At 39.8% G+C, this 16,420-nt stretch overlaps 1 protein-coding gene across 1 annotated transcript; it reads left to right on the top strand.

Annotated features, from left to right (window-relative positions):
* Positions 1 to 1,350: 1,350 nt before the first annotated feature.
* Positions 1,351 to 14,365, top strand: LOC115909957 (solute carrier organic anion transporter family member 1B3-like). Its single transcript, XM_030959720.1, has 14 exons — positions 1,351 to 1,479; positions 2,732 to 2,873; positions 2,951 to 3,083; positions 4,392 to 4,507; positions 5,089 to 5,235; positions 5,351 to 5,449; positions 7,083 to 7,319; positions 8,186 to 8,350; positions 8,825 to 9,020; positions 9,905 to 10,067; positions 10,766 to 10,950; positions 11,950 to 12,014; positions 12,156 to 12,273; positions 14,152 to 14,365. Exons 1-14 carry the CDS (start codon positions 1,351 to 1,353, stop codon positions 14,363 to 14,365), a joined length of 2,109 nt encoding a protein of 702 aa, XP_030815580.1.
* The last annotated feature ends 2,055 nt before the right edge of the window (positions 14,366 to 16,420 follow it).

The raw sequence follows: 16,420 nt of genomic DNA, 5'->3' as shown, positions 1-16,420 counted from the left end.
CTGGTACATGTGCTGACCCAGCCTCATAGCCTAGTCACAAAAGAGTTTGGGAAGTAGATACTAGCAGTGGGAAAGCAGATGGACATTTTCCAGCATTGGAAAAGTTCATCCAACTTTTTTCAGCTGCATTCAAGCATATAAAACCTCTCTTTGTGTGATTTGTTTCCCCTCTCTCTCTTTTTCGCTGTTTTCTCAAATGAGGAGAGTATTGTGAAAGGTGAAACAAATCAGATCATGTGAGCTGTGATTTCTGAGTTCTGATTTGAGGGCATTAATTGCAATACTCTTATCTGCAGATCTGAACATGGCTTGTTTCAAGTGACCCATTTTTTTCTGAGGGGCTCTGCGGTGGCTTCTGGATCGTCCTTGAGAAATCTGTTCTGATTGTAGAGGGAGTTGCACAAACAGGCAAGTGTTTTCATTCTTTAAATAAACTTTGCAAACAGATATATAGGCTTCCTTTACAGCTTTTCTCTCAAGTTTCCATTTCTAGTTGTTGTCCATCTCTCAGATACAGAGTTTTAAAAAGCTGAGGAAAAAAAAAGGTGAAGTATTGAACTATCCATTGCAATAAACCAAAATACAACTTAATAACCAAACAAGGCTTTCAGTGCTAAAACATTATGATGTGTCAAAGGATATATCATTGTCCATGGCCACAGGAAATTCCTGGGGGAACTGGAGCAGTTCTGCTGATCGTTTCAAGCATTTGGGCATATAGACAGCACTCTGCAAACAGAAAGAGATCAGGGATACCCTGCATATTATTGCAAGAAGAAAAAACAAGTAATATCCTTACAGGAGGTCAGTTAGGTGAAACAATAAACTCCTTTGTCACTTAGAATTGTTTCCAACAAGCCAGTGTAAAGGAATAAATTGAATGGCACAGTGTTGCTACAGATTTTACCAAATCAAAGCCTGAGTTGTAAGCCACATGGCCTGCAAATTTAGAGCTTCCTGGGACTCCCTGTGCTTCAGCACTACTGCTTTGTTGACCCTTGTAGTTTATTTTTGGACAGAGACTTTGTCTCTTACTCTTCCAAACAGCCTTTTTTGCATTAAAGAACAGGACAAGGTAGAAAGGGGGGGTGCTCATGTCTTTAAAAAAAAAAAAAAGATGTCAAAACTAGATGTTTCAGAATTTAAACAAATATACACTTTGAAACATGCAAGTCATTGAGACACATTGTTTTAAGCAGAAAGGTTCAGTTTCAACATCTCAGCCCTTTCCTGTAATTAGTTTCACCAGATTCATCAGAGAGGTCCTTGAGCAACTCTACTTTGGCAAATGTGCTTTGGTGTTTATTGCTGTTTTCTCTCGAGCTCAGATCACTCAGTAAAAAATCAGCCATGACTGTGGAAACCAAACCCAGCAACATCAGTGACTCAAACCAGGAGGCAGAGCCTGAGCAGCTTTTGGATGATGAAGGAAACAAAAGCCCACCAGACAAAAAGACTTCCTCTTGCACTGGATTGAAGGTTTGGAGCCTTAGCAATACCACCATGAATTACCATTGTTTTTGCTCAAGAAATGTTGTTCAAGATGTGACATTTGTGACATGCCAAATTCCTTCATTCCTATCCCTATCCTTGGAGGAACTGGATATGCACTACAGGTCCAGGGGACAGTCAGATATTATATTTTCCCCAAAGAAATTAAAAATTCACGATCTACCATATTTATTCAGAAGTTACTTGTGGGTGGATCCCCTTCTTGGTCATTAGAGAGAGGCAGCAGCTTCAAGTGGAAAACTTGAACCAGTCTCAACTGGGTGCCTACAATGCACTTGTCTGGAGGTTGTTGTCTCATAGGGTCAGAACAAGGTGAGGTGAACCACATTTCATCAAATGTTTAGTGGCTGACCTGAGGATTGCATTTTAAACCCCAAATGACCCCAGCGATTTTTGTTGGTGTTTTCATGCTTATCAGCAGTTTGAGATTTCAGCCAAATCCTCGGAGAATTCTGCTGGCATCTGGCACAAAGGGTGATTCTCAGAAATTTTGCCAGTCAAGCTCAGGAAATATAGAACATATCAGGACAAACCCCATGCTTGGAAGATTTTTCTCTTCCTTCCTGACAAAAAGAGAGTAAATATACCAATTTTCAAGCTTTTGCGTCCTGGGTTGGCTTAATTTCTTATAGTAGATAGTATTGCAATGTCTAAACCTATATTTACTTTGTTTATTTACCAAAGTTTCTGTTGTATTAGAACTCTTGCCCAGTGAGCAAGAAATCTATTTGGTTTTTAGACTATGTGGAAATCACTGGATAATATTTAAACAAACTTAAATATTTTTCCAAATCTATCTTTATTTGCAAAAGCCACCAGGTGTGTTGGTGGAAGCAACAGTCAAACTACAAAAGAGTATTAAGCTTTTCCTTGTGAGATATATGATATGCAAGCAACATTTCAGAATATATCATATGGCACAGAGATGAACTTGGTCAGTTAGTACCACATTCCTCATACTGATGAATCATAAAAACTTGCTTAAAGCATCAAAATGGTGCCATATGACTGAGTTAGAAGAAGTTATGAATTGGCCCAAAATAAGGGACATGTGACCCAAGCAAGAGGTAATTTGGGTTCAGATTAACTTTGCCACTCCAATTTGAGTAACAAATGTGTCATGATGATGATGGCTCTGCACCATTTTAAATACGTTTGATCCCTCTGTGACCAGTTCTCCTGCCTCTCCCTCCCCTTTCCTGTCTGAATCTTTCCCCAGGTGTTTCTGGCTGCTCTGTCCTTCAGCTACTTCAGTAAAGCCCTGTGTGGGACCATAATGAAGAGCTCCATCACTCAGATTGAGAGGAGGTTTGACCTGACCTCCTCTGTCGCAGGGCTTGTCGACGGGAGCTTTGAGATGGGTAATGGATGTTCCCTGACACACAGAGAGCTGCTCAGAGACAGCACCTGGCACTCATTCTGGTTCTTTATCTTGCAGGCAACCTGCTGGTGATTGCATTTGTAAGCTATTTTGGAGCTAAGCTGCACAGGCCCAAAGTAATTGCTGTGGGATCCTTTGCTATGGCTTTGGGATGCTTTTTGTCAGCCATGCCTCATTTCTTCATGGGGTAGTAAGTACTAATTGCAGTTAATTTGGGTGGCCTCACACTGGAGTTGCATTGTGCTGTCTGGTTTTTAAATGAAACTTGTATATTTAGCCTTAGATTTCCAAAGGCCTGTGGAATCTCACTTCCAAGTGTGATAAGCCCCATGAGACACATGCATCACTGTTGTGATGGGGAATGTTCATTTAAAAAATACAGCTCTTTTCAAGTGAAATTTCAACTCCTCAAAAAAATGAGAATATCACAGTGCTTTAGTTTCTACTCAGGCTTGTTCAGAAAGGAGCCAAAGAATGCAATGGTGCTGGAGCCTGTAGATGGATGAGTGCTGGTAGAACTCATACCAGGATTTTCCTGTTCCAGATGCTCATGCCTGGTTAAATGGATTTTCTGTGTCTGGTTAATTTTTATTCACCTTCTCCAGGCTCAGGGAATTACTGCATTGTGCTTATATGTGATAATGTTTCTAGCCATAGCTTGAGCACAGAGATGACCAATAGAGTAAGATATAGTTCTGTTGATTCCTTAAATATATTAGAATAATTTTAGGTATACTACTGCAAAAAGAAAACTGAGGAATGCTTTTTTTCATATAAGTAGATCTCGCACTAGAACCAGACTTTTTATCAGTTTTTCACTCTTTAAGGCAGGCCATGTATCATCCTTACCTACACTGGGCAACTCATGAACCTGAGCCTGAGCATTTGTAGGGGAACTGCTCTGCAGTGTGTCTCCTGATGAGTGCTCCTTGTTCCAACCTGAAAAATAAGCCTGCCTGGTCTGACAGAGCCAGGGCAGTTCCTTGAAGCAGAATGTGTGCTTTGCCATGCTGTTCTGCTAAAGCTAATTGTACTTTGCCCCCCAGCAGCACTCGTTTCTGGGAGAGGGATCATGTTGGAGCAGCTGAACAGACCAAACACATATCAAAGATGGAAAGGGGACCTTTGCTCAAATTCAAGACATTCATTTTTTTCTCCTTGGCTGTGGGGTCAACACAGGGAGCTCACTTGGACCTGACCCTCAATTTAGACGCCAAAAATTCAATCCTATCTGAAACACTTTCATGAGCCCTTTTGAATTTTCTAGCTTAAAACATTATGCCTTCCAGACAGAGAATTCTAAGTTTTATTTGTACTTAATTTCAGTATTTTGGTTTTCTGAGATGTTCTTTAATCATCTTATTTGCTCCTCTGAACTGATATTTAACCAAAGATACCTTTCTCTTTAGGGAAACAGCAGCCAAGGTGGTTCCAGCCCTACCACACTGGTGTTTCCCTAGTGAGCACTGCTCCTAAACCTCCTGTTGTGTGTTTGCAGCTACAAGTATGAGACAACATCGCACACAGCTGCTTCAGCCAGCTTAAATTCCAGCATAAATCCCTGCTCCCTGCATCAGGATGAGAATGACACTGTCCTGGAAGTCCCACGAGCAGGTATGGAACTGTAAATGATACAGGAGCTTGTTTTGTCCTTGGTTGCAAGGACTCAGTTACCTGTACTTGGAGTTGGGGACAGGACAAGAAACTGGATGGAGATTAACAGAAGTAAATGGAGATTGCTATAATCCTCCTTAAAATATGGAATACAACTGTTTTATATGTTGCTTGTATGGGACATAGGTAGAGAATGAGCCAAGCTCTGCACCAGAAACCATCTGAAACTTCTCACATTAAAGACACATGATATATTCCAAGTAATATATTTATGAAAATATCAGTAAGTTATTTTTTAATGAGCATTTTTTCTGATGGGTGATACATACCTGTGCTTTTAGAAATCAAATGCAATGGAGGTGGAAGAACGTGTTATTAAAAGATCATGAAAATTTATAATGGGATTGACAGCCTTTCATTTATCTTCCATAAGGAAATGTTCTTAATACCTTGATTTCTAATCTATAATCATTTCATGTGCTACATTTCCTGTGGTTTTTTCCCCAGTTTCCCATTCAAATATTTTATTACAAAATAATATGTTTATTTATTTTTTATTTATAATATTATATCCTCTGCAGGCTGTGAGAAGGAGCCAACATCATATATGTGGATCTATATTTTACTGGGAAACATGTTACGTGGGATTGGTGAGACACCAATAACACCCCTGGGCATCTCTTACCTCGATGATTTTGCTAAAGAAGAGAATGTTCCTGTGTATGTAGGTAATCTCAACATGAATAAACTGAGAGATTCCCAGTGTGAGAGGTGGAGCACCCTCTGCAGAAGACAGCATTCAGCCATCAGAGGGTACTAGCTCCCGCCTCATTGTATTTTCAGGCTTTTTGCACACCATAGCCATGATGGGCCCCATGTTCGGATTCCTGCTGGGATCTCTGTGTGCAAAGCTGTACGTGGATATTGGATTTGTGGATCCAGGTAAGCAAAACAGACGAAAAGTGAGAGTGAGCTAATGCTTGTTCACAAGAATTGCCTATAAATGGTTTCATATGTATGCATTATATTCATTATATTATATATGTTATGTTTGAATTATGTTTATTTAATTGTTTTATTGTAGAATAGATTGACATTTTATTATTATTATTGAATTATAAATATTATTTATTAGATATATAACATACATAATATATATTATATATTGTATATATAGTATATATCATATATTGTATATAATGTATACTATAACATATATAGTATATATACTATATATGTTATATATTATATATAATGTGCATAATATTATATATTGTTATAACTTATAAGTAAATTATTTCAATGATAATAATAAATTATTATTGGAATAATTTACTAATTTTTATTCATTGAATTACTGAAAGCTTTTAGAGTAAAAGCAGAGTTAGACTGGGAGCATATTTTAGAACCATGCTTTAATATTAAAGGGTTGTAATACACACTTAAGCCTAAGAATTAGTACTAAGAACTCTCACAGAAACAAGATTTTTTTCTAAACTGGAATTTAAAAAAAAAAGATTCTGCTAGTGCAGCAGGTGTACAGTTTGGGGGAATGACCCGCCCTTTCCACTGAGTATTTTACATTTTACATAGTTTTGCAGCGCAAAATACACATTCTCTCAGCCCTTGCTTATTCAGATGAAATGAAAACACATGTATGTACTCACATCTGCACAATGCCAGAGGAGACACAGCAATCCCTGTAAGTGGTGGCTGTTCCTTGTTTTTCTAGCAGGACAGAGAAGTTTTCAGATCTTCAGAATCCTGTAGCTAGATAGGTGAACTATTTTGTCTTTGCCCTTTGTTAAGCCAATGTTCGATTTCATTAAGGAGTAAAGACAGTGAGCCAATTCTGGTCATGCAGTGAAAAGTCTTTTAATCTTGGTTGCTCACAAAACATGCCAGAATTAAAAACCATAGAAATAGAACTAGCTGCTCTCATCTCCATTGCAGTACATTTAAAGCCATAGGTAATTTCACTGACACTACAGAGAATGTTCAATTGCTTAATAGCAACCTACACAATTCAGGAAAGCAGAGCAAGGTCTCAGGAGCCAAAAAGCACACTACGCTTGAGGCCTGTGTGGTTTCCCATGTGCTGGGGAAGGACCTTGGTGTTGCTCTGTCTGCCACAAAACATCAGTCAGTGAAACGTGTAGAATGGCAGATAAAATAACACTGGACAAACAGGAATGGCTTCAAACCAAAAGAGAGTAAGGTTGGATTAGATGTTAGGAAGAAGTTCTTCCCTGCAAGGATGGTAGGGCACAGGAACCAGTTGTTCCTGTGAGAAGCTGTGGATGCCCCATCCCTGGAAGTGTCCAAGGCCAGGCTGGAGGGTCTCAGAACATCCTGGTTACCCCTGAAGTGTCCCTGCCCACAGGACGCCTTCCAATCCAAACCGATCCATGATTCTATAACACCATCCAGGGTATGATTCCTGACACCTTCACTGCATGTTTGGCCCCTCACTAGATCTTTATAGCTGAAAGGCACTACAAAATGTAGCAGTAAAAGGCTGGGAAGGTTCAGCTTCTCCACTGGGGTAACTTGTGCCTGTTTCCCTCCTTTCCAGGGAGCATCACCATCACCCCACAGGATTCCCGCTGGGTGGGTGCATGGTGGCTCGGCTTTTTGATAGGTGGAGTACTCAGTTTCCTATCTGCTATTCCATTTTGCTTCCTGCCAAAGAGCTTGAAAAAGCCAGAGGGAGCCAAGAAGGACAAAGCTTCACATAGGCTCTTGGAAAACATGGGGAATAAACTTTCTCCTGAAAAAACCAAGCCAAGGAAGTGGTCAGCGATGCTGAAAGGCAAGTGTTTCTCATGTGGTATAAATGTGAAAAGCCTATAATAGGCACAGCACACATAGGAAATGTAACAGTTCTGAGAAATATTTTGCCTACCTGCACTTCCATCTAAACCAGGCAGCTATCCCCAGGAAAGGGAAGGTCCACCAAAAATTATTAGAAGTATTCAGGACTCTGAGGTTCTGCATGCATCACCTGAAATAAATCATCACCTGAGTGGCACCTACCTCTAAAATTTTGCACTGGAAGAAATTTGAACAGTGGAAAAGTGTTCCTGTATCTGAACCTAAAGGAACTCTTCAAAGGCTCCTTTTGCCACATCAAAAGACAAATTATTTATTTGAGAGAATTCATGGAGACTCTGAAGTACATTGGTGCCTGATGAAAATACTTCAGTCTTGAATAGTTCTGGTTGTGCAGTCCTTAGGCCAAAAAAAGTGGTGGAAAGGTGATGAAAAGAAGTGGCTTTGCTTCATTTGCCAAATTTTTTGTTCAGATCCCAGTGGAAGACACTGAGACAACCCCACTGAGGCAGCTCTCACTTAGCCTTGAACCTGTGATAATATTCATGCAAGCTGAACAAAGTCTGGGCTGTGTGGAGCCCTTTTGTCTTCATGTGCATATCATAATAGAGCAGCCAGACCTTAACCCATACTTCTGTCTCCTTTTAGGATTCTCTTCCTGCATCTCAACCTCTGGTGTTTTTCAAGAGCCTGATTTTGCTTTCAGATACCCTCATGCAAATGAAGATCAGTACAGCTTGCCCTTGGACAGCTGAGAGCAGGACCTTGCCCTAGGTTTTGCAGGTTACTCACCCGTAATTATGCCATGCATCTCTCAATGCCAACTCATATGTCCCTCTCTTTCAGATTTCTATAACTCCCTGAAAAAGGTATTGGGTAATCGAATGTACTTTACATTTTTGTGTTGCTCACTGTTACAGTTCAGTAGTTTTATTGGTTTCGTGACTTACAAGCCAAAGTACATGGAACAGCAGTATGGACAATCTACATCCAAATCCAACTTCCTAATAGGTGAGAAGGGCTGCTTGTGCTGCCAGCAGTGCATGGGGATAGGTTCTGGTGGGCTTTATCTGGGGCTCAATTCCATGCAGAGCAGGTGGAGGTAAAGGGTGGTCTGACCTGAACCTGAATTATTAAAAATATAGGTTTTGTGCCTATGGGACCATAAGAAATTTTAAGGTTATATTACATTACATTGCATTTATATAAGATTTATAGGAAGGGCGCCCCAAATATGCAATGACTGTGGTGTGGAGGTTTTAGTTGCTGAAGCATCTGGCAAGTTCCTTGCAATGGGAGTGGGTTTGGAGGGGTAGGCACTTCACAAACACCAACTCCCAGGGGCTGGATTTAACACAAACCTTCCTGAAGTCGTAACAGACCATAAAGCTGAAAGGAACAAAAAAAAAACCTAAGGACAGACTTTGGCTCTTAAGGTTATAATGATTCTTTAATTCTAACATTCCCCTATATGATCTCTTTCAGGAGTTACAAGCTTACCTCCTGTAGGTCTTGGGATTTTCCTAGGAGGGCTTATAATGAAAAAGTATAAAATGGGCATCATTGCAGCAGCCAAGTTTTCATTTATCATGTCATTTTTGTCCTATGCCATGGGCTTGTTACACTTTTTTGTTGGCTGTGATAACCACATGGTGGCAGGAATGACAGTGTCCTATGAAGGGTGAGTATCAAACAGAAAAAAGATTGTGGTTTTCTCCATAGTTCTCAAAAAAATGTACTGTGGCATCAAGGCTAAAGGAGAAACATGCTTTTGCAAGGCATGAGAGAAAGTGAGCACTGCCACATGTCACTGGGGTAGTTTTGTTGGTCAGCCTGACAAAGCCCAACGCTGGGTAAAGATTAATCAGGAATTGCTTCATTAGCAATGCAGGTTGTTTTGCTGGGGGAGGGTGGGAATATTGCTGTGCAAGGTTTTCACTAGGAATGTAAATGGTGGACCAGGGAATATGCTTAGGGAGCACTGGGATGATAAAATGGCAAGTACATAAGTTTCATTTTCCTAGGAAGGAGAAAATGAGTGAAGACATATCTTTTTGTTCACACAAGGGATGTCTGAAAGCAAAAGATAATACTGCATTCTTCATATCCTTGATGAAAACTTAGGCTAGGCTTTAACAGAGAAGTGTTTTTTAACTACAGAGACCAGGAGATTTGATTTCTGTCACTGGTGCATTTTTACCAACTAATATATTTGACAAGACTGTGATAACTCTTGCTAGCTCTAAATTGAGCTAGGGGCGAGTCCAAATGACCTCTCCCTCCTTTCTCTTTTCTGTCTACACCTGCAAAATCAGTAGCAATGTTTTAATTTGTTTTAAAGTTCTGTATAATCTAGCAATGGCTTTAATATCAGTGCTACTTGCACTGATATTAAAGGATGGAATCTGAAACAGACCAGTAGAGATGTAGAAACTCAGCGGTGAAAACATGTCCTGGGCGGGTGAGGTGGGGTTCAGAGCAGCAACACTGTCACACAGAAGGGACTTCACAGACTCCAGGACTGAATTAAAAATGTCTTACACTTGTCTGAACTTAATTTCCAAGCAACCCCATTCCGTACCACAACAATTCCCTGTTTTCGGAATGCAACTCTCACTGCAAGTGTGCCTCCAACGTGTGGGACCCTGTGTGCGGAGCCAATGGCATCACCTACGTCTCTGCGTGTCTGGCTGGCTGTGGCACTTCTGTGGGACATGGACAGAACACTGTAAGAGACCCTGCTTTGGCTCCCTACCAGCCTCTTTTCCATGTGACATCAGGGATTTAGTAGGATAAAGCATTTCAGCAAAGCCAAGTTACTGGGGACAGGTCAGTAAGGGATTTTTGATTTCTGGCTACAAACAGCACAGAAAAGAGACATTTCTCCGAGTTATTGCACATCAAGCAAAAGGCCCTAGCTCCTTGTTCTAGATATTAACTTTTGTCTTCTGTAGGTTGAGCACAAGAGGGGGAAACACACCAATCAAGTTGGTTTCATGTTGCCTGAAGGTTTTCCACAGGCTTTGCCTTTCATAAATGTCATTTTGGCTGCCCTGAGGCTTTACCTGACAATTGATGTACACTAAGATAGAGTAGTATCTTCCCTGCTAGTTATCATTAATGTTTAAATATGAAAAATGGGTAAAGGCAAGGCAGCTTGTTTCCTCCATGTGAGACTTTGAGATGTCAAAAACTTCTTGTTTTTCTGGGTGACTGAGTTTTGCTTGGCATGGAGATAATGCCCAGAGTTCCAGAGACAAATCTCCAGTCCATGGATGTAAACCTTCATTGGGTTGTGCCATTTGCATGTTTCCTGATCACTCCAGAATATAAATGGTCTGGAGCCATCTCCTTACTCTGTTTTGTCTCCATCAGAATCCCCATTTCATGAGCAGCGTCCTACCAAACCTGTTTTGTGTCTTCCAGGTCTTCCATAACTGCAGATGTCTTGAGATCAGCAGTTCATGGACAGGAAACAATTCTGCCACCTTGGGGCCATGTCCAAAAAGTGATGATTGCTCGAGGAATTTCATTTATTACATGGTAATACAAGTCATAGGTGGATTTTTCTATGCCCTGGGAGCCACTCCTTCATTCATACTGACGTTCAGGTGAGTATAGCTGGCTGCTGTCCAAAGGCTCTCTAGGGAGGCTTTCAAAGTCATGTTTGGTTCCTTATCTTAGAGAAAAAAGGAGTTTCCTGCTGATCAGGAGCTGCAGTGGTAGGACAAGGAGTAACAGGTTCAGACTGAAGAGGGAAAGTTTAGGTTAGAGGAAGTTCCTCCCTGTGAGGGTGCTGAGGCCCTGGCCCAGAGAAGCTGTAGCTGCCTCATCCCTGGAAATGTCCAAGGCCAGGATGGATGGGGCTTGGAGCAACCTGGGACAGAGAAAGGTGTCCTTGTCCATGGCTTTGGAACAAGGCAATTCTTTAACATCCCTTCCAAACCAAACAATTTTGTGATCCTCTGGTTCTGTAATCAGGTTTTCCAAAATATGTCATTTTTTCTGCTTGGATTTTGAAAGTGCCATGCAGTTGCCAGGATTTCTGGATGTGCAAGGATATGGCAGAGGCTGGAGATAGGATGAATTCAAGACCAGTGCCCATTTCTGATGCCTGCAGTGCAATTCCCCATGAAACAGATGAGCCAGGAGGCTTTGTGCTGTCCAAGATGTGTCCTTGCACAGAGGAATTCTGTTCAAGCAGAGAAAGATGCTGCACTGACCCTTCTACCTGCAATTCTTTTGTCTTAGGGCAGTAGGATATTTCCCATGAAATATTCCATCAAGTAGGGAAATGTATGCCTAAGAGTGAAGGCAGTTGGAGAACTCATTTCCAAAAGGTCAGGATAGACTCTGATTAGGGCTTTAAAACTTCAATTCCTCAATTATGCATAGGAAATGGAATTACCAGGAGCTATTTGATGAAAATCAGTAGATTAATTCACCTTTTTCATATCACTTGACACACCTCAGCACTCTTCTTCCAAAGAACTTCCAAAGTGCTCCTTCTGTCAACAAGGGTATTAAATTCAGGTTATTTAGTAGCATTTAATAGGCATGTCTAAGCACTAAATAGGCCAGCACTTCTTACTTATCCCTCATTTTTGCAGATGTGTCCAGCCAGAGCTCAAAGCTCTCGCAGTTGGTCTCTTCACACTGGTTATGAGGATGCTGGGTAAGAGAAACCATTGCAGGGTCCAGCCCCCTGGTGCTGCTCTGGGAGCCTGCAACCACCCCTAAGGAAATATAAATCTGATTTCTAAGAGGGTGTCCTTTCCTGTGAAACCCTGTCCCATTTTCTGCTGTCTCCTTGCAGCTGGGATCCCAGCACCAGTTTATTTTGGAGCAGCCATTGACAGGACCTGCCTGAAGTGGGGCAGCACCAGCTGTGGGAAGAGAGGGGCTTGCAGGCTCTACGACTCCAATGCACACAGGTAAAGAAAATTAGGGCAAAAAACACCTCCCTGTGGAAATGAGTTGGTGTTTGTGGATCCCCAGGACTGATGACAATCTGATTGAAATTAAACTACTGATAAATTTGTGACAATATGAGGTATTCTGAATCCAAGCTTAAACTCTCGTATGCCCACGAGAAAGCAAAATAACAGGTGAAGAATTTTGGAGGGAACTAAGAAGTGGAAATTTATTTACTGAAAATTAAATCCTGACTAACATTGCTTATTTGCTTTATGTGATGAAATGTTGCTTATGTGCTAAATACTAGAAAGAGAGGGACGACAAAACAGATGCATGCACAGCAATGGACACAAAAGGAGGAACAGGAGAGATGAAAATCTTGACTCCATGTTTAGAAAGCTGGCATTCTATTCTATTCTATTCTATTCTATTCTATTCTATTCTATTCTATTCTATTCTATTCTATTCTATTCTATTCTATTCTATTCTATTCTATTCTATTCTATTCATTATATATACTAAAACTACACTACAGAATAGAAGAAAGGAGACATCAGAAGGCTTGAAAAGTGATAAAAAACTCGTGACAGCTCACAGCCTCAACACAGCTGGCTGTGATTGGTCATTAAGTAAAAACAATCCACATGAGACCAATCAAAGATGCACCTGTTGGTAAACCATCTCCAGACCACATTCCAGAAGATAATTATTATTTACATTTCTTTTCTGAGGCTTCTCAGCTTCTCAGGAGAAAAATCCTAGTGAAAGGATTTCCATAAAATATGTCAGTGACATGGAAAGACATGCTCTGGTCTCTTACACTGAAGGGTATGATCCAAAATCATGGTCAGATATTAACTCTGGGCTCAACTTTAAGTTGGCCCAGAACTCCTGAAATTGAAAAATCTCGAGATCATATCTTAAACTCCCAATTTTTAGTCAGTTTTTATGTTGTACAAAAGAAATTTAATATCCATGACAGAGATTTCTGAAATGAATTGTGTCTTTTCAATATACTTATATTAAAAATATAAAATTTATATTTTATTTTATTTATTTTTACAATTTCTTTATTATTTTATTTATTTATTTTTAATATATCTATAAAAATTTTATTTAAAAATTTTAATATACCTATATTAAAAATACACAATATTATAATACTTATATTAAAAGTATATATGATATACTTTTATATTGTACTATATTATATACTTTATATAGAATAATTTATTATATATTTTATATATATACTTTTAATACCGTATTATATTTTTAATGTACTTATATTAAAAATACCTCAGACCTTAGGACTTTAAAGAGGAAAGTTACCCAAATTTACATTATTTGCAGGTAGTTTGTTCACACTGGCAATAAAGTTAACTCTGTGCATTGGCCACTTTTGAGGAAAAAGTCCATGGAGAATATTGTACTGAGTAGCTGGAGTTGTTGGGGAAACCCAAACACTATCAGTCTCCTGGGGAAATGCTCCATAGATTTTTCTCTGTTTCACTCAAGCCTTGGCTACTTCTGATAAGTTTTTTATTTTTACTTCCAATAGACCACTCTGGTGACCTCAGTATATTTCTAGCCCTAAAGAGTCTAAAGCCTTAAAGTGATCCAAAAATCTTCCCCCAAAAACAGGGAAGATGATAGAAGTTTCACTTTGAAATTATCCTCATAAGCAAAAAGAATATTATCAGCTCTTTAAGAGAAGATTTTGCAAGTAAAAATGTCCAGTATTTGGTATCATTCACAAACAATGAGTTTTAATGTCTTCCCCTAGGTTTTTTTTTTTTTAATATCTGAAAGCCTTCAAAGCCATTAAAGTGATTTTCTTCAGTGTTTTTGAAAAATGCAACACCTGGCCTAATTTTCTGTGCTCTGTCCCACAGGTATGTCTACCTTGGTTTAGGAGCACTTTTAAGAGGTCCTTCCTTTTTGGTTGCAATAATTTTTTATACAATGATAAAGAAACACTTTCAAAATAAGAACTCCAGGCCTGTGGAGAATGGACAAGAAGATGCTGCTATGAATAAAGAAGACAATTGCAAGATCAAAGATCGTTTGCCAGGTTCTTCTGATGCAGAGAATGAATCCTCTATTTAGAAAGAAATTTAGACATGTGAATCAAGTCAGCTTCTTTTAGAAACACCATTAAAAATACTGTGAGTAACTAAATAATAAATATGTACAGAGAGCATAACTAATAGCAAAACTGCAAACAGCAATAAACACTAACAAACAAGAATGGAAGTGCCTGATGTGTACCTATTACCAGTAATAACAGAATGAGTTACACAAACTGAACCAAATTCTTATCAGACAAAGGAAGACCTCCTTGGCAGTTCTGACAGAGCCAGTCTGGGGTTTTTCTGCGGGATCAAAGAACTGCCAGAACATTCATGTGCCAAAGTGTCGCAGAAAGTGGTCCTGACCCCTCCATGCAGGGGACTGACAGAGCAGAGACAAGCTAAAGTCTAGGAAAAGCTTTCTGACTCTATCAAATTCAACCAAAATTCACGGTAAACCAAAGCCTTTAAGCCAAACACCTCACCAAACTGCATCATTGCACCTGTTTTTTTGTCTCAAAATTGGCAAAAGCAGTATTTTTCCAAGAAGCATTTTGTCTTACCTCAGCTGAAAATGTTACACCTGCTTAAAAATACACCCACGTTTTCATAAAGAAAATGTTTGGGGTTTTTTTAAAGCCCTCGAGTCGTGGAATTTTATTCAAAAATACTTTTTTTTTTTAATTTAATTTTTAAGAGATACTGAAGCACAAGAAATACTCGTGGCTGGGTTGCGATGCCCGCAGTGTCCGGCAGAGGGCGCCCAAACGCCAGCGTTGCTCCCCAATGCCATGGCAATTATCGATGTTTTATTATCAGCTTTGGTTTTCCCGGGAAAAATTCATCACCAGCCAGGAAAAACACCCATCCGTGTTCCCACACACCCCCTAATATTCCCTCGGCTCATACACCTGAGCTCAAATACTCAAAGCTGCCTCTGTGTGTTTGTTGGTTTGCCTTTGCTGCGCTTGCCTCACTTGGAGCTTGACAATTTATTATGACTTTAAATAAAAAGAAGAGCACTTGAAAGTCATTTCACAACAGGAAGGTTGACACTTTAAAATAGATTCTCAAGGCTCAGTGGGATATGGTTAATAGACAGAAATAAAACATACCTATATATGTTGAGCAAAATGCTGAATGTGTTCTAAAGTGTGTTGTCTGTCATGACAGTCACTTAGCAGTGATCGCAGCAGCTGAATGGAGAAAAATGGGACTTTTTTCCAATTAAAGTGATATTTACTGAAGGTAGAGATTCTCCATCCATCAAAACTAGAGAAGTTCTTTATTCTTCTTTAGCCTGGGGAAAATGAGGCTCAGGGGAACCTGTGGCTCTCTACAACTCCCTGCCAGGAGTCAGGGAGGGTCAGGCTCTTCTCCCGGGTAATCAGCAAGAGGAGAAGGGAAATGGCCTCAAGCTGGGCCAGGGGAGGTTCAGCTTGGCTTCAGGAATATTTTCTTGACAGAAATGCTTGGAATAAAGTGCCCAGAGAAGTGGTGGAGTCATGACTCCAGAAGAAACACACCTAAGGTGACATGCTGCAAACTGCAAAATAAATTTACATTATTCAGTGCTTGCACAATGGGCAGGAGAAAAACATAGGAAAAGAAGAAAAGTCTTTTCCCATCTTGCTACTCTCTGTGCCTAAAGCAGGCGAGGGAATTATTTTTGTCTTTTTATTACTACTCAGAAAAATAAGTGTGCGGAATCTTTCCCACTTTTTAAGAAGTACCTGATGTCCAAAATCAATACTGAAATACTTTTTAGCTAAGCATGCTTTGCTTAATATATTTCCACCTTTTTTTTTTCGTATCTCCTCTTCAAGACACAGCTGGAACACATTAAAAAAAACCAAATAAAATAAAGAAGTGTTTTTCCAAGTCTGTGTGCAGAGCTTTATGTCTGACCCAATGCAAGACATGAGAAAGGCTCATTCTTTTTTTATATGGTGCATACCACCCCATGGACGCTGCCATAGGTTTATTCTGGAGTAGAGTCTACAGGCAATAAAATAAATCACAGACACATGACACAAAGACCAAAAAAATCTGTCAGTTTTGTTTTGGTGACAAGGGCCTCTAGTGATGCAAA

The sequence above is a fragment of the Camarhynchus parvulus genome, chromosome 1A (assembly GCF_901933205.1).
Source record: "Camarhynchus parvulus chromosome 1A, STF_HiC, whole genome shotgun sequence".
Taxonomy (NCBI): domain Eukaryota; kingdom Metazoa; phylum Chordata; class Aves; order Passeriformes; family Thraupidae; genus Camarhynchus; species Camarhynchus parvulus.
The sequence above is the reverse complement of the archived record's forward strand: the minus strand, read 5'-3'. Positions and strand labels throughout refer to the sequence as shown.